The 23257-nt window shown below is 40.4% G+C and overlaps 1 protein-coding gene across 3 annotated transcripts in view; it reads left to right on the top strand.

Moving 5' to 3' along the window:
* The first annotated feature begins 4371 nt into the window (after positions 1–4371).
* Positions 4372–23257, top strand: part of LOC308412860 (low-density lipoprotein receptor-related protein 8-like) — a 93570-nt gene continuing 74684 nt past the window's right edge. For all 3 annotated transcript variants that reach the window (XM_080907498.1, XM_080907499.1, XM_080907497.1), the window contains exons 1-2: positions 4372–4534; positions 5160–5276. In XM_080907498.1, the coding sequence (XP_080763624.1) occupies positions 4468–4534; positions 5160–5276 (184 nt within the window). In that variant the 5' untranslated portion in view covers positions 4372–4467. The remainder of the gene's footprint in view (positions 4535–5159; positions 5277–23257) is intronic.

Below are 23257 nucleotides of genomic sequence, written 5' to 3'. Positions count from 1 at the left end.
TTTCCAAAATTATGCACCCTGACAGTGAGGAGATTCAAATAACCAATAATTATCTGTCACGAGGCATGACTGATGGGGATGCAGTTTGATCTGACATGAAATTGTTTACAGACAAGATACTTTGAATATACCCTGATATTTCATCTAGTGCTACCAGCAAGTCAAAGAAGTTCAGGCATCCAGTAGTGTTTTTTACTCCAAGTAAGTTGACCAGGTCTCACAACATGATGCATCCTTTTATGACGTTTCTGGATATTCCTCCCATACAACCAGCAAGTTGATATATGTATGATATTAGCTGATATCTCAACAATTGTTGGATGGAATACTCTAAAAATTGTTTAAAATAGGTAGATTTCGCTCCCAGATTTGAAAAGTGAAGTCAGTGTATGAGCATTCTACACTGTATTCCGCCTAATGGTGAGCAGAGGGCAACTCCAGTAGCTGACTGTAAGCCTGTGAGAAAAAGACCCTAATGTGCCCTTCATTTATGACCTCAGTAAACACTTTCCTCTTGGATTTAAGTGCACAGTCTCTAGTAACAGGTCTTATGTAATACTGCATAACATTCATTTAGTTAATTATGGGTAATTAAAGCACCTTAAGCTTTAGGGTGGGTAGCTTGTGATTCTAAAATAAAAGTTGCCATATTGTTATGTTACATGAAATGGATGAAGGACGTGTACAGTAAATTCTTTCCTTGTCATGCCACTATTAATAGGTTCCATTAATGGAGTGTTGATCAAGTCCATGAGACCAAGCCCTGTGTGTAGTCTTAGACATTAAACTATCCTGGACAGAACATATGAATAAAAAGGTTGTTAAAATGGGAAATTGTATCTCAGTAATGAAAAGATATGAAGATTTTTGTACACTAAAATTGATCAGGCAGTTACGTGGTCATCACTTATTAGTATGATTTGGTGGTATATTGGCTCAAATTAAGAAACAACAAAAGAACAAATATTGTAACAATGTATAAATGTCTGGTTAGCTATAAAACATATATTACTTTATTCTTCATCAGAACTGTTATTGTTACAAAGATTCCAAACATTTGTATTTCAGTCTAGATAGACATGAATATACCACCAGACAGGTTACAGGAGGACCATTTTTATTAGCCATAGCAATTAAAAGAGCAATTTCATACAGGGCTATGGAGGAGTAGACGTTTTTGCCAGACAGATAACAGAAGAAACCAGTAAAACTGGATTAATTTTTTTTAAACAAATGTTACATTAAGTTAAACCAACATTGAGCACAAACTAAACTAAACTAAGCCAACAGCCCACACAAAAGGTTACTGAGGACCTTTGTGAACTCTTGTCTTTAGAGCAACTAAGTGTTTATACTATGGCTTATAGTCATAGACATTTGAAAAGGAGGTCAAAGCAGTAAAAAAGCATTGCACATATTAAGATATGCAAAATCTGTTCTTATATTAGTGCTGATTGACAATCTCTCACTCTCACACTCACTCTGATATGCCCTGCCTCTTTCCTAATCCCCAGTTTGCTAAAAGCATTTTCATTTAGTCATGACTCACCCCTCACAGCAAATTGACTGTAAACTCAATTTACTTGGAGCTGTCTCTGATGCATGAGAATCAAATTTGTAACTACATCAAAAGTCTGTTTGTTGTACTACAGCAATACCCATTGCTTTCATTTCATTTTGAAGAAGCCATGAATGAGAACACATACTGTTCTTTAAGTATGGTAGGTTTGTGTCAAAGTGCAAATCCACAGTTTATGAACTCCACAGTGTGTTACTGTACATAATGAACCATTATTGCAGGATGGTTATAATGAATCCTAGCTACTCAAAAAATCAGGAAATTGTATCGACTTGCTTTTCTGCATCACTAGTCGCAGATAAAACTCTGAATTTGGTCAGGTCAGGAGTAAACTAATATCATATTCACTTTTGTTGCTTCAAACAGCTGTTCAGCAACATCTGTGTTATTTCCTTTCAATATGCTCCTGCTGTCTTGCTCTGGCTGGACAATTGCTGTGAAACCATGACAACAAGTCTTAACTGCTACATTTTTCTTTTCAGTGCCGCGACTTTTTGACTGTGAACACAACTGCTTGTGCAGCTACACGACTGTTTATGTGTGTGCATGTATCTCAGTGTGTAAACTGAGAATAGGAGGGATTAAGTTATCCTTGAGCTTATCTCCATTTAAAATGAGTGATTATGCTGTCAGTAATGGTCATGGCCTAGATTTGAAAGACAGCCTTTTTTTTCTCTCTGGCTGGGAGCCACTAGACCTTGTAAATACTACCAATGCACTTTTATCTGTCACAAATATTACCTCATTGTGTTTAGTGAGAGTAATAAGTGGTACAGGAGCCTATTTCTCTTGGTGCTACTTTTAGAAACTCCATAGCCTGCAGTTCACCTTAGCATTTGCAATTTGCATATAGATGATACTCATATCAAATTATTGCTCAGGGGGAGTATTAATAATGGTGATGTTGAATAGGATGGTGTACTGTACAATAGTGTGTTAAAGATGTTGAAACAAGTGAGCTCTAAAACATTGAAATCTGCCTCACTAGGACCACAATGTTTCACATGTTTCACCTCCCTTTGCTTTCCATCAGCCATAAACTGTTTCCCCCCTTTCTATTGTTTAAACTTTGACGGATTTAAGGATTTGTTACATGTGTGGAGCTCTGGCTGCATTGTGGAGGATTTTGAAATTATACCCAAAACTGTTTCAAAGTGAACACAAATACACCACAGGGATGCAAAATTGCTTGACCTCTTGATCCCTACCAATCTGCTCCTGCTAGTCCCCAGCAGTGTACCACTATTACCTGTCTGTCATGCTCCAAAATTGATTTCACTGGCTCAGTGGGTATGACATGGGCAGCTCTCAGACTACTTTCACTCTCTTTCTCACTCATACATGCCCTTGATTAGCAAAACTAGAACACTCAGAGAAAAAAAAAAGGCTTTGATAAATGTGCTACATCAAAATCTGTTACACATTTCAACAGGAAAGATCATTTGGTTCATCCCTCCCCCTGGTTGCAGCGTCTTTGTTCCCAGCAGGTAAGTTCCATAACTTACCAATACTTCACATAGCCAGAAAAATGTCCAGAAAAGCCAGAAAATAATGAGGGATCTGAATGAAAGACTCAAAACAATAAAAATGCTTTCTTAGAGACGCTTTCTTTGAGCAACATATATTTTCAAGACATAATAATAATAATAATAATAATAATAATAATAATAATACACACATAATAAGCACTGCATTTAGCATAACCATGAAGGAGAGAACCAGGAATCACCAGGACTCAATATACTGATCGCATCAGCCAGATTAGACTCTTACTATGGAGCAATATGGAGAAACCCCCCCAGTTTGGCCTGAATTTATATATGCAAACATGTAATTATATTCCCCAAAAAAGACCAACTATTTTTTCAACCTATTTTAAACCCAGGAATGCTCAATACTGAAATAAAAAAATTGCATATTTGTATTTAACATTTGTTATGAGCTTAGGTTTATGGTGTTATTTTGAGCTAATCACACCAGAATCACACCAGCGTTGGACTTGTCCCATCACCTAGTCATAATAGCCCAACACTTATTTTGGTCTGTCCCCTGTAGGCCAATGTTTTTTCCCTACTCTAAAAGCTGCACAGTTAGTATCTGTAAGTTTGGTATGGCACAATTTTTACACCAGATATGATAGCTGAGATAACCCTCCTGTTTATCCAGGTTCGGGAGTTGCATCAGGAGTAAAATAGCTTGTGACCCCTTCAGACATGGGGTTGTATCTCCTCCCAGGTTGAAGCGGGGTTCTTTAACATGTAAGGCAAGCGGCAAATTGTATTGTATTATTATTGTTATTTGTCCAAATAATGTTAAAAAATTGATTTTTCTGCCTAATGTCACAAATACAATTTAAAACTGTATGGGATAAGAAAGCACCATTGCAAAGACAAAAAACAAAAAACAAAAAAAGAACTGCCGTTTATTTCTATTCTACTCAACTTTTCTTTTTTTTTTTAGAAAATCTGCCTTCAAAGATTTCATTATTGTATGACATTGTGATCTAGAGAGGCAAAAAAAGTTTTTAGTTACAGTTTTTATTTCGCCGCAATCGCAAAATAAACAACCACACATAAAAATGAAGATACCACAAGACACAAGCAAAAGATAAATAAATGCATTTATTTTTAAAGTAAGCTAGTTCAAGAAATTTGCCTTAATAGTTTGTATTATTTCATGCCTTTGGTCACTGTCCTACTGTATCGCATTGTGTAGCGTAACTGTCCCCGCCCCGCGCGCTGTCGTCACGCGCCGGGTAGCCAGTGAGGCGGAGGGAGGGGGAGTTTCACACGGCGGAGAGGCAGGCAGCGGCGTCGCAGCGCTACAACAAGAGCGGCTTTTGGGCTTTGTTTCGTGGATGTGAATGAGCTCCATCACCTTCTCCAGAAATGTTGACGGATTTAAGGATATTGCTACTTTTTAATTTGTTCGTCCTCAGGCTTCATTTCACAAAAGGTCAGTTGAAAATCGTTGCCCCCCTCTGCGCGCGAAACGCTATTGAAATAGTAGATAAAGGCTGGTGTGTGATGCTGAGCTGACTGGAAGCGCTCTCTACTCGGCGCGCGCGAGCGTCCGTGTGATACCAAGAGAGCAAAAAGGCTAAAAGGGACTACTTTCTAAAAACAAATTAATGCGCAAGTGTGTTGTTTATTTCACTTTAAAAATGTAATAGGTGAGGTTTCAGGATAGGAAAAAGCCTCTGCGTGTCTGTCATGCATCTGTCATCCATACTGCATCAGAGGTAGTAGCTGTAGTAGCACAGACTGACTGACTGAATCTTTGTCTTTACGTTTGGAAGAATTGAGTCGTGCAGACCCTGGGCCTCTTCTGAGCCCTTCTGTCTTTGAACTGTTAAATATCCTGGGAAAAAGGAGACCGCTATCTGAAAGAAAGCATGCACCATGACGCCTCTAGCCCTTCACCCAATTGACCTGAATGAAGACTGAATATCAATTAGGCATTCATTTGCAAATGACAGTTGAACTAGCCTACAAGAGATTACTGTTATATCCAATTGTTGCTCATCCATCTGGACTCTTATCTCTCCTTTTGTTTTTGTTTTTGTTTTTGTTTCTTGCAGCCACGGATGAGTGTGAGGATGGACAGTTTCAGTGCAGCAACAAAAGGTGTATACCGACCATCTGGAGGTGTGACGATGATGACGACTGCTCAGACAACAGTGATGAAGAAAACTGTCGTAAGTGTTAAAATTAAAGGAGAAATAAACACAGATTAAATATGTTGACTGTGGACCTGCCACGACTAAGGCGTTATTACACAATAACATGTTAAAGCATGATGAAAATAGACATTAACTATATTAATGATTATAACAGTGCAACCCCTCCATCCCTGCTTAATCATAAAAACATCCCACCGTATTATCATGAGGATTAGTCCAGTCAGTGTGATCCTAACCATCAATAGTACTAGAAAAAGTTTAGCTCTGAGTATTCATTAGAGCTAGTCTTTCAATTTTGATCACGATTCGAGTGTGTGCTTCAGCCTGTGTATTTTAAGTTGTGTTTTCTTATTGTGTTAAAAGTCATGAACCAGAAAATGAACCCGCATCCCTCCTAGGTTTCTGCCCTTTCATAGCTTTAGATTTTTTTTTGCTGGCTTTGCTATCTTATTAGGATTTTATCAATTTTCTTTCTACTCACGCATTGTTCACAACGGCCCTGATTCCATAAAAGCCAGCAGAGTTTACAAAGACGCACAAATGCAATCATGCTTTGAGTGAGGATGTGTGCGTTCGCCTCAGGCTAAGAGCGCATGCAGGTGATTTCATCCCTTCTCCTCCTATAAATAGAGCACTCAACAAGCGTGTTTTCCTAAAATGCGGGTTGATTGGGTGGAACCATTTTCCAATCATCTTCAAATGAAAAGCTGTCCAGGTGAGGGACAGACTGCGTGGTGCATCGCTCCAGTGCACAAAGCTCTGACAGGTATCTTGGATGTGTTGTTCTGGGTGGAAATAATAGAATTCTGCTTTCCTTTTTGACAGCAAACCAGTGGCCTATATTTTGAAAGAATGCTCGTGCTGAAACCAGTGAAGTTGTGCCAAAGCTGAAGCCGAGATTTGCGTGTTTGCAGTGCAGCTTCTTTTGTGTCTGGGTTAATTGTGGCTCGGGAGAAAATTCTACACCTCCCCACGCGATCTCATAATGCATACACTCTCTCTTTCTTCTCATGCATCTCTCTGTTTTTATGTTTTCTCTCTCTCTCCCTTTCTCTTCCACAAAACTCCATCCCCCACACAGACCTGTTGTATACAACCACCTTATACTTCCTATGCGTGTATGGAGGTGTTTCCCTGTTCTTTCCTTGCTTCTCGTCTCCGTCCCAGCAGGACGTGTCCTCAGGCACGCAGAAAAGCAGGTCATTTGGAGCCTGTTTGCTCCTAAAACATTCATGTGTCACTGTTTCAGACACGCACACGAATTCTGACGTTTGGAGAAAAGTGATTGCTCTGCCAGGCTTTATTTCCTCTGTATTTCTTTCATAGGAAATTGTTTGTGGGTTTATTACCCCCTCGTGTGTTTTCCATAAGGAGGAGCTTCTGACACATTTAGGGTTTGAGTGAAAACACTCCCTCTGAAAGCCTTTTAAGCTGAGACTTACTGTCAGCCCACCATTTGATGATTATGACTGTAAAGCATTACATGTTGTTTTATTAGAGAGCGGTACATGTGTGGCCTTCACTCTGTGTCCATCTCCTTTTCCTGTGTGGTCTGTTGTATCTGCTGGGCAGGCGCTTGTTTCCCTGAGCAGAGATGCAGGGTTTCTGTACCCGCTTCTCTGTAGTGTGTGATCAGAGAGATGCTAAGGATGTTGGTTGTTAAAATTGTACTCCTCTGTACTCTGGCAATTGTTAAAGAATGATTTACTTATCTTTGAGTCATTCTCACAGGTTGCCTCTGTAAGCCGTTTTTCTCTTTCTTCATGTGAAAAGACAGAAGTCAGCCGGTGTTAGGCGGTGAGGTGAAAACCTGTACAACATATGCTGCGTTGGGGGGAGAAGGTGCTGAGGATTTAGCTTGTAAATACAGCAAATCCTGTTCAGAAATGACACCGTTGGTTCTCGTTGGCTGTGAAGCGGTAGCATTTTTTAAATTAAGTTTCTGAATGGCTGAGTGGATTGTCTCACTTTTTTTTTTTTGCTGAAAATATAATATTTCATAACACAATGCCAAGCCAGATATTTCAGTGACTGAATGTGTGCAACAGACCATGGTTATGAAATATGCTGACAGGAAGGAGCTGCAGCTCCTTATTTGTCATGCCAGTGTCACTTTCTTTCTAACCTGACTGTCGCTGGCAGAACAGGTGTCTAAAACACACCAGAATTTCTCATACCAGTAATCTTTATGCACCATGGTGCTTCTCCATCCTTTACCCTGTTTTTGTTAACACCATCCCCCACTAGTTCACCCCCGAGACTGCAATCCCTATCACTCAGTACACCCCTACCATCCCCCCATTATCAAACTATTCCCCACTGACCGTTCACTCACTGCGGGGACCCATACATTCATACATGCATAATTGCAGTCCCTAACTATGTACAGACACATGTATGGGCCAGACACATGTTAGAATAAACAGAATCACATGAGTACTAATGCATGTGCACACTGTATTTCTGCAGCAGAGAAGTTCAGTCCATATATAAGAAACTGTACATTTTGTTTACTGGTTGCATAAGTTCCTGGGTGAGGATGAGACGCAAATCCTCCCTCCCTCTCGCTGCATCTGGAGTTGACAGCAGTGGAGGCAACAAAAGAATTCCTCCTTGAATTCTTAAAGTCCAATTTGTGCCGACTCTGATGCGAAGTCGGCGTTTAATCCTCGTCCTGATTATAGCAGCATATCGCCCACTTGCCATCTATCTGCGCTACCTTCAAAGTCCAGAGTGTCCGCTTGACTCTCCTCTCATCCTCGGATGTGATAGGAATCTATTTCATTTGCATTCATGAATTTAACATTCACACCTGCAGGGAGGCATTTCACATCGCCACGTAGCGCTCAAAGTCTTCTGTTGTTTTACACCGCGATGCAGAGTCAGCAACAGGCTGCATGCCTCCTCTCTTTGTCTTCTCTTAGTTAATAAACCTCCACCACTCCCTCATTGCCACACTCACTTTTGAATCTGCCGGCACTCCTCCAAACCTCCCGTAGTCATTTTTTTATTTCTTTGTTCTAAAGCCTTTCGGTGGATGCAGATTCTCTGCTATAGTGTCGAAACCACAGGCCTGCTAACACACCAAGTTTCAGGAAATTAAGAAGCCTCTGTTCAATGCTTGATAAATGCTTGTTTAAAGCTCTATTAAGAGTCCTTAGAACTCACACATCTGAGGCACACTGAGGTCCTTTTAATAGCTTGAGTGCGAAGAAATCGGTCAATATTTTTTAATATGGTCTACTTCGTGCATGATCTGTAAATTGGTTTTATGATATGAGAATAGGTAAGATTATGTCAGTCAATATTATTGTTTTTTTATTTGGCTGCTTGCTAAGTTCTTGAAGGCAGACAGTGCCTCCCCTGCTGACAGAGTATTTTTTGTCATCAATTCAAAATAGCTCACTGGATTTTGTTTTGAAATCCTTCCTTCTTTTTCTTTGCTTTATTATGCTTATGGTATTTCTTTGGCTGCAAATAAAACTATCTGTTAAGCAGTAAGTCATCTTCCGCTTATCCTCTGCATTTTATTTTTCAAGGCTTTCCTCTTTCAAAAAGGGAAAAGTCCTTTGTTATCATAAATATCCACATCTCTGAATGCTCACTTGGCGAACTATTTTTACATACTTTTTGGAACAACTTTGGCCTATCTACAACATCTTCACTTCTTTTTCTGCACTCACGCAGCAGATTCCCACAGAAAGCTAAATGGACTCCACTTTAAAACTCTCTACAGCCTCATGACTCTCTGTTTCTGTTGGCACTGACAGCTGGTCGAACACGCTTCCCGCCAGCTCTACTTTTTGGGTATTTCCGGCTGTTTTTATTGCTCTGACAGGTTATTTTTCTCCTAGCTGTGTTGACATCACCCACCCAGGCTAGTTGACAGCAATATTTCACAAAGTAATGCCGACTGATCAGACACGAGGAAACAGTTTTGCCACCTGCTGAGATCTACTTGTAAATTCAGAAAAATAATACCATTCTGTGTGAGGTTCTGCTTTGTGTCGCTGAGGTTTCAGAAAAAAAAAAGATGCCTTGTATTTTTGGCTTATCAGAGTTAAAAACATTTCTTGAGTGAGTGTGTTTCACCCCACAGTGTCTGAATCTTTTTTGTCTGTGTTCTTTGAAGCTTGAGTGATTGAGTGAAGTTGAAGTGATAGAAAGTGGGAAAAGAAATTATTATGACCCTACAGTGTGAGTCTGGGAGGTTGTTTTGTGTTCCTATCAAATTCTCCCCATAATCTCCACGGCTGTTGTCAACAGACACAGCGTGGAAAGGATTACGCCTTTATCTCTCCAAGCTATGAGGCATTTTTTCTGTCAGGTCTGTGGTCAATTTATGTTATGTTAATTCACAAAGATGTGATAATGCCTCAATTAGTCACCAATTTGAAAAGCTACGATAAAGCAAATGTTTTTATTGCAAAAATGTATGGCTTTTAAAACATGTCAGTTCGGTAAACAAACTGATCTTCTGATCTTTCTGATCTGTCCACTTGATCTTTTCCTCAAGAAACAAAGTCTGTGGAAGATCTTTGAGATTATTAAGCAGTTGTGGAAGTTGAAAACTTCTGCCTAAAGAAGAAAAACAAAATAATGTTTGTATTACTGCAATAGCAAGTGTTTTCCCATTTTTAAGGAGAATAACAGCAGTAGTGTTCTATTTCCTGTTATGTTGAAAAACATGTCAACAAGTCCCCTGATGCACCTTACTAGAGCATTTAAGAGCTTTATTCTTGTTTACAAAAACAGAGTTTGTATAATTCTTATGAGCTTGAAAGTATGAAGGTATAACTACCTTTATTCTTCAACACATTTCTTTAAGTAGTCTCCAGGAATAGTTATTTATTCTAGAGACACTCAAAGCTCTTCTTTGGATGTTGGCTGCCTTTTGTTCAGTTCTCTGTCAAGATGATCCCACATTGCTTCAATAAAGTTGAGGTCTGGGCTCTGGGGAGGACAATCGTTGCTTATAGCGTTCCACTGAATGTTTTTCTATCTAGATATGCTTTTACTGCATTAGCAGTGTGTTTGGGAATATATTAAATTATGAAATGCTTTCCACATGGTATTGCATGCTGGATCAAAATCTGATGGTACTTTTCTGTGTTTATGTCAAAGTGAGAAACTTAGCTGTAGCTAATGAAGATGATGGTAGTAGCTAGAATTCTCTTAAAGTAGCCAAATGCCTCATGATCAAATAAGTAAAGGACATGAATGGATGAATGAGATTCCTACTGTCCCAATATGCAAGTTACTTCATCATCAATTTTTTCGGATCTACAACAACACTGGCTGAAATGCAGTCTCACAAACTGTGACTGAGCCCCCACTGTGTTTTACAGATGGCTGTGGACACACAGTGTTGCACCTCTCTCCCACCCTCTGAATATACCTCAGCCTTTTCTCCTTGTTTCCGTTGATTAAGAATGGCTTCTTGACAGCCACACGTCTACTGAGACCATTTCTGATGAGGCTTCAGTGAACAGTAGATGGATCAACTGAAAGGCCAGATGCATCTCTCAGGTCCTGTGTCAGACCTTTGATGGATTTTTTCCTGTTTCTCAAGGAACTGATTTTCAGATACTGTTCATCTTCTTTATATAGTTTTTTTTTAGGCCTGGCAGTTCTTCTGTTGTCCTCTACTTATCCAGGTTCCTAAACAAAACATAAACTGCACATCTTAGCTGTTTGGGAATCACCAAATCAACTAAAGAAATTGGAAAAAAATTGGTGTTTTGTGATAGGCTACTAGTAGCAAAGTGCCTAAAGATACAAAAAAAAAATTGGTTCTAAGTTGTCTGTTATGTGTAGAGACTCACTGGTACATCGCTTGAGTTGTCTTTTCTATGCTTGACTGATTCATAGGTACGTTTTAAGTGATTTGACAAAGAAAAACATTCCTGTAAATTTGTTTAGGTACAGGGACTGGAGTTAAAATGAGTAAAAAAGCAGCCAATGTTCAAAGAAGAACTTTGAAAGACCTTCAGAAAGCCTGGATAATGTTTGCGAAAGCAAGCTCCTTAGAAGCAAAAAGTTTTCCTCATTATGTAATTTATTTATGTAGTCTAAAAAAATCAGGTCCAACCTTCATTTACGGGGCGATCGTGGCTCAAGAGTTGGGAGTTCGCCTTGTAATCGGAAGGTTGCCGGTTCGAGCCCCGGCTTGGACAGTCTCGGTCGTTGTGTCCTTGGGCAAGACACTTCACCCGTTGCCTACTGGTGGTGGTCAGAGGGCCCGGTGGCGCCAGTGTCCGGCAGCCTCGCCTCTGTCAGTGCGCCCCAGGGTGGCTGTGGCTACAATGTAGCTTGCCATCACCAGTGTGTGAATGTGTGTGTGAATGGGTGGATGACTGTATGTAAAGCGCTATATAGATACAGGCCAGGCCATTCATTCACAGCGATCTTGAGCAATTAAAATGCTATAAAATGTTTTTAAATCAGCCTTCAGTCAAACCACAGTCCTTCTGGAAACAGCTTGTTACAATCCTGTTATCTTAGAACCCCTTTTTAAATGAACGTGGTTTAATTTCAGTGGATAATGGAATTAAAAAAAGGAGCTCACCAGTAAAAATCTGATTTGCAAATTTGATGAATTTACTGAAAATAATAGGTGTTTAACCCCCCCCCAAGTTCTCCTCTGCATGTGTAGACACCAATAGAAAGGACTAACTCAACAGTTCCGGTTCAACCCAACAGCACACTTGGAACAAATGCAACACTAATTACTTCCAAGACTACAGTGTGGCAAAAAAAGAGAAGCGTATATTTACCTACATCTTTATTACGATAAGAACTAAATGTACGTGCTGCTATATAGTTATAATTGTTGTGAACCTCGACTGCTCATAAGCGTCAGAACACGATAAGCTCATGTGTCGTTCTGTTATAATGTCTCTGGTTTTACAGATTAACCAGATATTTTCTTCCACATTATGCTAACTTATCGACGTGTGTGCGTGTGTGTGTTTGTGTATTACTATTTGCTTGTTTGCTGGTGCTACTGGCCTACTGCCCTGTATCTGCATGTCTCCAAGCCAGCTTGCCCTAAGTGATCATTAAGAAGTCTGCAGCTCCAATTGAGCTATTATCTCAGATTAGTGTGTGTCGTTACACAACGTTGCAGAGCGAGAGAGAGGGGATTAATGTGGGGGTATAAAACATCACTCAGCCTCAGCCTCTTCCCATCATCTGCCACATATTTATCCCTTTTTCCACTTGTCTTTTTAGTGCCTTCACCTCAGTGAAAACCATTTGTATGCATCATTTTAAAGATTACACCTCCCAGAAATCTGTGTTTATTTCAAGGGATAAAAAGCAGATATTTCTCTGAGGACACTCTTAGCAGTGTGTCTCGCCTCATGAAACTTACTGTTTCAATTCTGTTGAACTACCGAAATACTGCTGAGGCACTAAAATAACTTCATCAGCTAAAGTCTGTGCAGAGAATCTTTATTATGGAGTTAACACTGGGTTCTGGTTTCAATATTTAACTGTTTTAAAATCAATGAAAACTTTACAGGGCTGGAATTTTAATCATATCGTTTAAAGGCCGTCATTAACCCAAAATATTTAGATATTTAGCTCATGGTGTAAAATGTATCCTGTAAACTCTAGAGCAGTGTTCTTAAAGTACTGGAAGTTACATATGGTGGTGAGGTAGGGCACTTTGTGTTTGAGATCTGGGATGCTTGTTTTAACTGATAAAGTGATTCTGTTACACATCCCTGTAGTTTTTTGTAAAAGTGATTCAGTGGCAGTGAAATGAACCCAGGTCACTTTGAAAATCGATAAGACACATGCTGGATGTTCGAGAGCGGCTGCCTGCTCTGTGAACCCAGGCCTTGGGGCCGCTGGCATCCAGGCAGACAGCGCCTTTCATCCAGAATCACTGTCAGGAAAAAAAAAAAAAAAAACCAGACCCACAAGGGATGATGTTGGCACACACTCCAAGAGCTGTGGCACTTAGCAACTTGTGACTCATTTTGGTGAAAAATGCGACTTCATGTGACACAACAGCCGTGCTCATGAATCTCTTCTGACAGCTGCGACAATGTTGGGATTGGATGATTGTGGCTGTGAGTATTACTTTATTTTGATTTATCTTTTTTTTTGGATGAGTAAACATATTCATCACAGAACTACTGAGGATATTATGCATCTCTGAAGTCAGGCCAGGGCAACACAGAGCGTCAGCACTGTGTGCGGTAGTGAATTGGAATGATGAGCAAATAGCTATGACACAGCAACCATAGCCCTCGGACTCTTTCGTTTTATTGATGATTCAATGTAGCCGGATAAAGTATGAGTGTCACCTCTGCTCACACAGGCCATATTCGCTTCCTTTTGCCCAGCTACATACTGACTCATTACATCGCCACCATCACAGTGTTGAAGCTTTGCATGCGGGCTGTCACTGCGTTGAATCATACCACCTGCCTACATGTCTCCACCTTTACAGCAACCATCAGAACAGTGCGCGTAGCTTGAAATGAACTGTGGACAATCCAGCTGGCCTAAAGAGCCATTCAAATCTCCAGACAAAGGGCGCAAACAGTGGTTATCCTTATAACAAGCAATATCCTATTGCATGGTTGTCAACTGCAGAATTGAGCAAACATAAACTCCCTTATTAAAAAGTAACTTTATTAAAAATGTTAACATTACAATTTGTGGACACGCAATGAAAGGCTGATAAGTGGCATACTGACTTTACTATTTGAGATAATGTAAGTCATTTTAAGTTAGCTTTTGCATTTATGCAACGTTAGCCATTGCTAACATTTTACCCTGTGGAACATAGCTGATTCAAAGTCAGGCTGGAGCTATCATGGCACAATTTACACTATATGGTAGTTTTCCTGTGCTTCTGGGTTTCTTTCTTCTTCTTCAGCATACAAGGACAGACATGAACACTTGTAGGTGTATGCTGCCCTGCCAGTGCCGTAAGAATTGCAGTCTTAGGACATATGCTGCCTACAATACCTGTCCTAACAAAGAAAACAAGTACTATTACATTTTCAGAATTTTGCTATTGAAATGTGTTGGAACATATATCATACATACATCATGTTTTTTTTAAAGTAAGTTTACAAAATGTAAGTAAATTGCTGTAAAAAAAGCCTCAAATATCAGAGTAAGGTTCTGAAATTTCTAGTTTTGCCTAAATACTATCACTCAGTTATATTTAATTTCCCATCGCCTGAGGAAATGCTATTAGCTTCCCTTTCCTCTTAAGGAATGACATATAATTAAATTTCTGCAGAAATGCAGAATGTGTGAGCTAAGCCTAAGTTAAATGAGGGTTTTATTGTGTCAGGCATTGCATTACCTGAACAGTCATAACAAATTAGAATGAGACTTGAACTAATTTTCTCAGCAGTAGAGATTTAAGCAAGAGAAGCCTTGAATCTGTACAGACGTGGACTATCAAATGATTTCTCTTCAACAATGACCTTCCAATTAGCAGGAAAATGGTTTTACATGGGCTAATCAAATGTCTAGACTGCTAGATCTGTACTGTAGATCTGAACAAAGAAAGATTTGCCATTTTTTGACTAGAGGAATGTAACATAACCATCCGTTCAGAGTAACTTGTTTTGCTGTCCCCCGCAGGCCTTTCTTACATCAAAGATTTTCAGAAAGATGCTTTCGCTCATGTGAAATCTGCATTTGAAAACAGCAGCAGCAGACCCAATTAGATTATTTAGTTTTCCTTGAAATATTCTGTCTGCACACAAAAAAATGGGCTGTGTAAACCTGCTTGGGTGTGTTTTGATTTAGATATTAACTATGAATGCGCAAAAACACACAGTGAAAAATCTTACCAAAATCTTGTAGCTATAACTTGGTTTTGAATTTGTAATGAAACTTATTTTACCATTATTTTCATGTTTAATCACACTGCTGTGTGGAGGTTTTAATAGATTTCTGCAGGCAGAAGGAGAAAGTACATCTCATTTCAGAAAAGGTCAGTCATGCCTGTTTAATTTATAAAGCTTATATTTAAATCATAGATATGATTTAAATATAAGCTTTCTAATTTAATCATATATAATGACATAATGCTTATTCATTATTCACCCTGTCTGTGTGTGTTAACACAAAAGTTGTGGCTTAGTATTCGAGCAAAAGTTTTCTTGGAAGTAGTTGGAAATGCAAGCAGAGAAGTGGGAAACGTTAGCTAGCAGATGGTTTGTCTGAGCCGCACTTGACCCCGTGTGCTTCCGGCAGGAATATTGCGATCAAAGCTGAGCGGCTAAGCTCTGCCTAGAGATAGATATGTTTTAAATGCAAATGCATAGCCATTGGCCCATCACACGTACGCACATAGTATGGATGCACAAGACACACCCTGGCTGCACACTGAAAGGCATTGAGTTCACATGAAATGAAAACGTGGTCTATTTTATTGGTTTGTGCATACCCTTTGTGAATGGGTAATGATGTAATCTCTTGTGACATGGATCACCAGAAAAAGAAGAACCACACTGATGCCGAGTTTAGAGAAATAAAAGGAGTGAAAGAGGAGGCAGAGCCAAGGAGGGTGTCGTTGCGGAGCGGGGCAAGGCATGGGGGCAGGGATAAAGAGTGCTGCAGTGTCATTGATTTTAGAGTGGTTGTTTTGCTGTGTTATTGTTCAGATGCAGATCAGATAAAGTGTAGCCGATAAGACACACAGCCAATTAGAAATCAGCTGTAGTCTCTCCTTTAGAGAGGTGAGAGTTGAGGTTGAGTTTTCTGTTGCACTCTGCACAGAAAGAAGACAACTAAATCGCAAAGTTAACAGAGACAAAGCTCTTACTCAAGCATGAGTACAAAACTAAAAGCAATGCCAATTGGTTTGAAAGAAGAGCCACTCACTGCAGAACATCTGCTCAGGCTCAGGCAGCCAGGCTGCTGGAAACACCTGGCATTAATGCAGCTTTCCTGCTCTTCTAACACGGCTGTGTGAATCAGATTTTCTGTGTTTAACTTTAAGTCAAGGAGTGGCAAAGCAGCTTACACTGGGGGTTCAAATATATAAATATATAAAGTCATTGTGCTATTTATTTATATTTCATTCATGCTATTATATCTCTGTTTTACAAAATCAACAGGGATACTCTATTCAAAATATTACTCTATCACTTTTCACTTATATGGAACATATAGGGAACATTTCTGAAGAAGCAATGTTGTGTCTTGTAAGATGATGTGTAAGATGGTGATTACAATATTAGATACACAAAAAGCAATCAAATCTGGATTGTTGTGCTAGTATTTTTGCTTGGACAAGACTACTTCTTCCAGCCCTGATTACATTGTAGCTTACCAATAGTGATGTGTAGCCTGTGTCTTAAAAATGCTAGCCTGGTCCATTTGTTGATTGCACATGAAGGTTGATGGAGGCACTGTGTGCTTCCATCAGCCTGTTTGCAATCAGTCCAGACAACCCACTCTTTTCATTTTAGGCAATAAAACCTTTCCTCTTGATGCTTTGCCTTGCTGATATTAATATAGGTAAACCCCCCCCTTTCTTTTTTATGTTACCAGTCCACCTGTCATCTCTGAATTCTCCCTCCAAACTCTCTCAAACAGTACAAGCGGGGCACTGGATCTGCGAACTGATTGAAGAGAGTACTGTCTATATGGTTCAAGTGCTAAAGCCAAAATGCATGTATGTGTGTTAGATTATGTTGCAACATCGGTTTTATAGAAACAAATAAGTGGCTTCTACCAAAAGATTTAGTTTTTTTTATTAGCAAATTGTAGTTTATTGTTAGTTATAAGCCTAGCAGGAAACCCATTAACTGCATACAGTTTGGTGAGCTCAAGCTTAAAAAATAAAATATTGACCTCTAAGAAACAGTATTTCTTACAGGATTATTACAGTGTGCACATCTATCGCTTTTGTTTTGTACCCATTTTGTATGTGACTCCTCCTAAACCATGACATCAATAATTTACAGTGCTTTTTTACTCACTAATCTGCAAAGTCTGGTGCAGTGAACTATTACTTTTTTCTATCCACACAGCAGAAGTCACACTTTTGCATATAGTACAGTACCCTGGCCTACTTTGAATATCCACTCCACATATATTCTTACAGGGTAGAAATAGGAGTGAAAATGTCCCAGAAAAAACCTTCATTAAATTGCCTCATGCAACATGAGGATGCTATTGCATCGTAAAGCTGCAACACATTTAACACAGCCCACTGGAAATGATGTCATGGTGTTTAAGGAAATGTGCAAGTAGGGCTGGGCCATATTATACCGTTCACGGTAATACCGGTATAATGTTAGGCAACGATAGGAAAATGAAATATCGCGATAGAATGGGAGTAAAACGCGGATGCGCAGTGCCTTTGTTTTCATACGCACATGGCCGATTGTTGAGTGAAACAGATGAACCAGAATTGGTTTGTAAAAATGGTGCAACTTCAGTGATGTGGAACTGGTTTGGTGTTTGTCCGTCAGATACACGACAAAGCACATTTTTTTGCAGAACATGCAAGCGGCCGTTGTTATTGTCATATTTGTCGGACTAAGATGCTCTTAAATCTGGGAGTAATCTGGGTCCTAAACTCCGTATGCTTCAGGTCAAACAACACTGCAGCATCACTTAGAGTTAAAAACTGTCTAAATTCTTTCATCTTTAATAAAACGATCAGCATTGCTGCTTTACCAGGTGTAACTATAAAGTTTAACTTCCAGGCATCCATGAAAACAAAAGTTATTACATTTAACGGAGTTAGAAGTTAGCAGGAAGCTAGCGGAAGTTAGCTCGCTAGTTTCGCTAGTTACCTAAGCATGATATAGCATGTTCTGACGGAGAGATTTCTGAAAAAAATCAAACGTGCAGCTCTGCTATCACTTCCAACATAAATGAAGACAGGAAACTAAACAGCATTGACGTTTGTAGGGTTACTGAAGTTGGGCTAGCTGGTATATAATGATGTGCTACGTGATCGCTAGCGACACAGCTATGTTAGCATAACATAAACAGTGAAGCTGGAGGACGAACACTAACACTTTTCCACTTATAAAAGTTAACGTGAAGGTTCTTCATGGTTAGAGACAAATGCAATCGCATGGCAGGATACTGTAAACGGACCAAACTTCAGTCAGGAGAACAACTGAGATAATCCATCCACAATACGAGGTTAGTCATTAATATACTGCAACAACATGGGAATAGAGCAGCTGCCAGAGAATTCAACATTAATGAATCAATGGTACAGAAGTGGAGGAAGCAAGAAGAATGAGTTTAATAAAGTTTGATTTATCTGACTGCTTTGTTTCGCTTAATGTGCCTTATAATCCCGTGCACCTTATGGTCCGAAAAATGCGTACTGCACACTGCAGTTTAATGTTGCAAAGCACCTCTTTTTAACTTCAGTGGATATTATACATGGTTATGCTCAGGATATGTCAGCCCATTTCTACTGGAAATGCCTTTTGGTTAAACTTTCAGCAAGGAATTTGCATTTGCACTGTTACATTTTTATAAAGCTTTAATGTACATAAAAACCAGCTTCTTGTTTAAGTGAAAATAAATGGAAGGTTGTCTTTTTGCGCTAGTAATGTTGTGGAATTGTATTTTGTCTCGCATCAATTATATCGTCGGTTATATCGTTATCGCAAATTTTCAAATATATATCATGATAAATATTTTTGGCCATATCGCCCTGCTCTATGTGCAAGCTTGCATTTGCTTTATTCTACGGGCTTGTAAAATTGGCTTTGTAAATGCAAAGACTAACCAATCCGGGTTGCGTATAAGACTTACATGTTTTCCGATGAGTGTCCCAAATTAAACTATTACCAATGTTATACTGACAGTCTTGGCATGTTCCCATAGGCCTTAAGGGTGATGGAGTGTGGTTACTTGTTTAATCTGCCCAGTTTGGCATGAAATCAGTGTTGTGACATTTTAGTCTTTAGGAATTCAGACCAAGTCTGCTGTAATATTCCTCTGCTCAGTACGGCTTAAGAAAGAATCATGAAAACAGCTAATGAATCATTTCATTTCTCTACTATTAGTTTAAATGAGGCCAACCGAAATGCTACATCTCTGATCTGTAACAAGTGTACCGTGCTTTTAATGGAACCATCTGAGCTTTGCATGCATGAAAGAAGCTGTGGTAAAGAGCGTAGCTGCTTTGTCACTTTCAGCTTTTCCAAAGGCACTCAGTTGAAGACGTAGTTTGCTCATGCTGATGCATATATATTATAGTCTTTTACTGCAAAGAGAAACAGAGCAGAGCATTGAGGTAGCGTTGCATCTTTTGAGAGTAATGTGAGGTGTTTGGATTTATCTATGAATTATTTACCCAGTGTACTTACAACTCCAGATGATTTTCTATGCTTGGTAGCAAACATCCAGACCACATCTAACCTTGTGATCCTCTGTGCTTCGAGGTGTATTCAATCTCTTAATAATTATTACGTTTAAAGCATTTCACAGCTTATATCATGCGCATGGCATGAGGAGAAGTTGCTTTGTGCCACTTTGCTAACACAGAGAAGCTTTGGCGGTGAGGGGGGAAGCCTTTAGTCACAGTCTGAGTAATCTGTTTCTGTGGTGGGTTGGTTCAGGATTCTTTGATTGGACAGTGGGTATTTGGTGGGTCCACACTTAAGAATATCAGCTCTCACAGGGTCCATCAATAGGTGTCTGTGACTTTGTTCTTCCTGCCTGACTCCAGTGTGCAGTGTGTGAGAAGAAGAAGAAAGAAAAAAATGCATGCATTTAGAAACAGAGAAACAGACGGCCTACTCAGACGTGCAGAAGTGGGCGAATATGCGTGAGCGCGTGTTATGTTTGCATGTAACTGTCGGGTGATGTTCAAACAGCAGCTGGGATTAAAGTCTGAGCATGTCTTAATTACACTTTCTTGTTGCTAGGGGCAGACTTTCTAGAACAAGAAATTTGACCTCGGGCAGTATTACAGTTATGTTAATTTTCGTCTGCAGTGGGAAATGTAAAATCTGCTCTCAGTGCCTTGTCACAGCAATTTCAGTGGCTTAGTCTGCAGGCCAGTGAGGGTGTTTCTGAAAATTTGGTCTGCAGATGCCTTTGTGTTTTGTGCTATTGGAATCAGGTCTTTGCAAGAGAAAGGAAGGAGAGAAGAAGAAAAAGAGATGTGGCTCATTCTCTGCATAGGGTAAATGGCTAATCTCCCATTTCTCATTACAGCCCCCTGGTTAGTATAGAAATTAAAATCCAGTGTGGCACACTTTTCCTTATACGGGACTGACTATGGTGTAGGCTCGCTTCATACGTTTGGTTGCTGTGTAACCGAGAGTGACAAGTCACTCTTTGACTTACTCTTAAATCCAGTATTATAAACTCAAGATGCTTAATGGAAGGCCACTGGAAAGTAGACTAATGAGACCAGACATCATCCCTTCTAAAGGCTTTTAAAGACATACGGAAACAGGAATGTAATAATATAGATTGCCCGCAAGTGCTTTTGTAGATTAATTTATAAAGTACAAGATCCGCATTCTAAATGAGAGAATCATCAGAGACTCAAATGCCCGTAACAAATAGCTCTGGGGCTTATTTACACTTGGATCCTGTATTGATGTAAAACCCAGATGCAACTTTTCATGTTATAGACAGATTTCCCAGCATTCCCTTTCAAAGTGAAATACTGGGCAATCACAAACGTTACCAAACTGCATTAAGGTTCTGTATCTAATTGAAGCAGAAGCTGGATTAATGTTACCCAGTGTTCCCCATTTCTTATCAAATTGGCTGCTGTGAAATAGGTCATTTAGAAAAATTACAATCTTGATTGCACCTGCTTTAGTCTGCCTATCATTTTGCTCTCAATTAATGTTTTCTCCTCCTCATAGCTGAAACCTAACCTGAAGGTGTCCTTGAAGCTATGCTTAACATAATAAGAGAGTTTATTCCTGCAATGATGGGTGCTGCTCTGAGAAACATGCTGCAGGCTTTGGCATAACATCTCACTAAATCACTCAAAAGACTAAAAAGTCAAGCCGGGGTGCAACACAACAAAAAATAAACCCGATACATAACAACGACAAACAAAAAAAAACACACCACGGCAGAATGACGAGTTTGGTTAATTTATTCACTGAACAGGTAGCGAGCTTCAGGGTGGGCGATGCCAAAACAACAAACAAAACACACTAGAAAGAAAAACAGAACTAACTTACCTCCCACGATTCCAAAACAAAATACAATTCTCTAACCTGTCTCCCTACCCGAAACAGGAAAAAAGAGGGGAATAAAAGAAACGGCTTCCCACCCCTACAGCTACCAAGCCCAGGTACAACCCTTTTTCAGCATTAATATTGCAGCCCCGTGCAGTCACACGCCACGACGGTCCCCAGCCACACAGCTCACGGGGAACCAGGAAAAGTCTCCTCACCGGCCCAGTCCAACCCCTTTTGTAGCTGGCCTCTTTCCTTCCTCCACCAATGGGCGGCCTCCACCTGGAAACAAGCATCGCTGAATACAAATACAAACAATAACAACCCCGTACCACAAATAATGACCCTGGGTCATAACACCCCCCCACCTAAAATCAAGCATCTCATTAGAGAGATGCTAGACCTAGGTCTCCACCCGGGATAGGGCATCGGCCACAATATTATCAGCCCCTCTAAGATGATGGATGTCAATATTAAAGTCCTGCAGCAGCAAAGACCAACGCATGAGACGCCGATTGTTATTCCTCATGCGAGAGAGGAAAACCAAGGGGTTGTGGTCCGTATACACAGCAGTTGGAGCGGGGCTGGAACTGACATACACCTCAAAATGTTGGAGGGCTAAGAGTAACGCTAAAGCTTCCTTCTCGATGGTACTATAATTCACCTGATGTGTATTGAATTTTCTTGAGAAGTAACACACGGGGTGATCAATACCCTGGTCATCCTCCTGCAGGAGTACAGCACCCGCACCATGCGCACTGGCATCCACCTCTAACTTAAACACCCGAGTGAAGTCAGGGGCACCTAACACTGGGGCACTGCACAACAGGGCTTTGGCTGAGTCAAAGGCATCCTGACAATCAGAGTTCCACAAAAACAGGCACGACGGACTTGTCAGGGCTGTCAGAGGAATAACCACGGTGGCGAAATTTTTGCAGAACCCTCGATAGTAGCCACACATTCCCAAAAAACGGCGAAGCTGACGCCGCGTAGTTGGTATAGGGAAATCCAAGACGGCCTGGACTTTGGCCATGAGAGGGCGTACCTGCCCCTGTCCCACCTGCTTCCCTAGGTAGGTAACCACAGCTTTGCCAAACTCGCATTTGGCCAAATTGACTGTCAAACAGGCACCCTTCAATCGGACAAGAACCTCCCGTAGCGTCTCCATGTGCTCTAGCCAGGTCAGCGAGTAAACCACAATATCATCTAAGTAGACCTCGCATCCCTGAACACCCAGTAGCACCATGTTCATCAGCCTTTGAAACGTGGCGGGAGCATTTCTCAACCCAAACGGCATCACCGTGTATTGCAGGAAATGGTCTGGTGTCACGAAAGCTGAAATCTCCGCCGCCCGTTGCGACAGGGGCACCTGCCAATAACCTTTCAAAAGATCTAGCTTGGTGACAAATCTGGCTGAGCCCACCCTATCAACACAGTCATCCATACGGGGGAGCGGAAAGGAGTCTGGCTTGGTGATGGCATTTACTTTACGGTAATCATTACAAAAACGTGGGGTTTGATCAGATTTAGGCACCAAGAGGGTAGGAGAGCTCCATGGACTGAAGCTGGGCACCGCAAAACCATTCTCCAACAGGTATTCCACCTCCTTTCTCATGATTGCCCGCTTTCCGGGATTGACCCGATAGGCATGCTGCTTAATGGGCCGGTGTTCGCCAACATCTATATCATGCTCAAGCATAGTGGTCTGAGTCGGCTTGTCACTAAAGAGCACAATATGACCACAGATCAGATTGTAAATATCCTGCCTGTGGGGCTCACCCAAATAAAGCAAATGAGCCTCAAGGTCCTCCAAGATCTTTG

This window comes from Rhamphochromis sp. 'chilingali' (genome assembly GCF_963969265.1).
Source record: "Rhamphochromis sp. 'chilingali' genome assembly, chromosome: 16".
NCBI classification, from domain to species: Eukaryota; Metazoa; Chordata; class Actinopteri; order Cichliformes; family Cichlidae; genus Rhamphochromis; species Rhamphochromis sp. 'chilingali'.
This window is presented reverse-complemented; position numbering and strand designations above follow the sequence as displayed.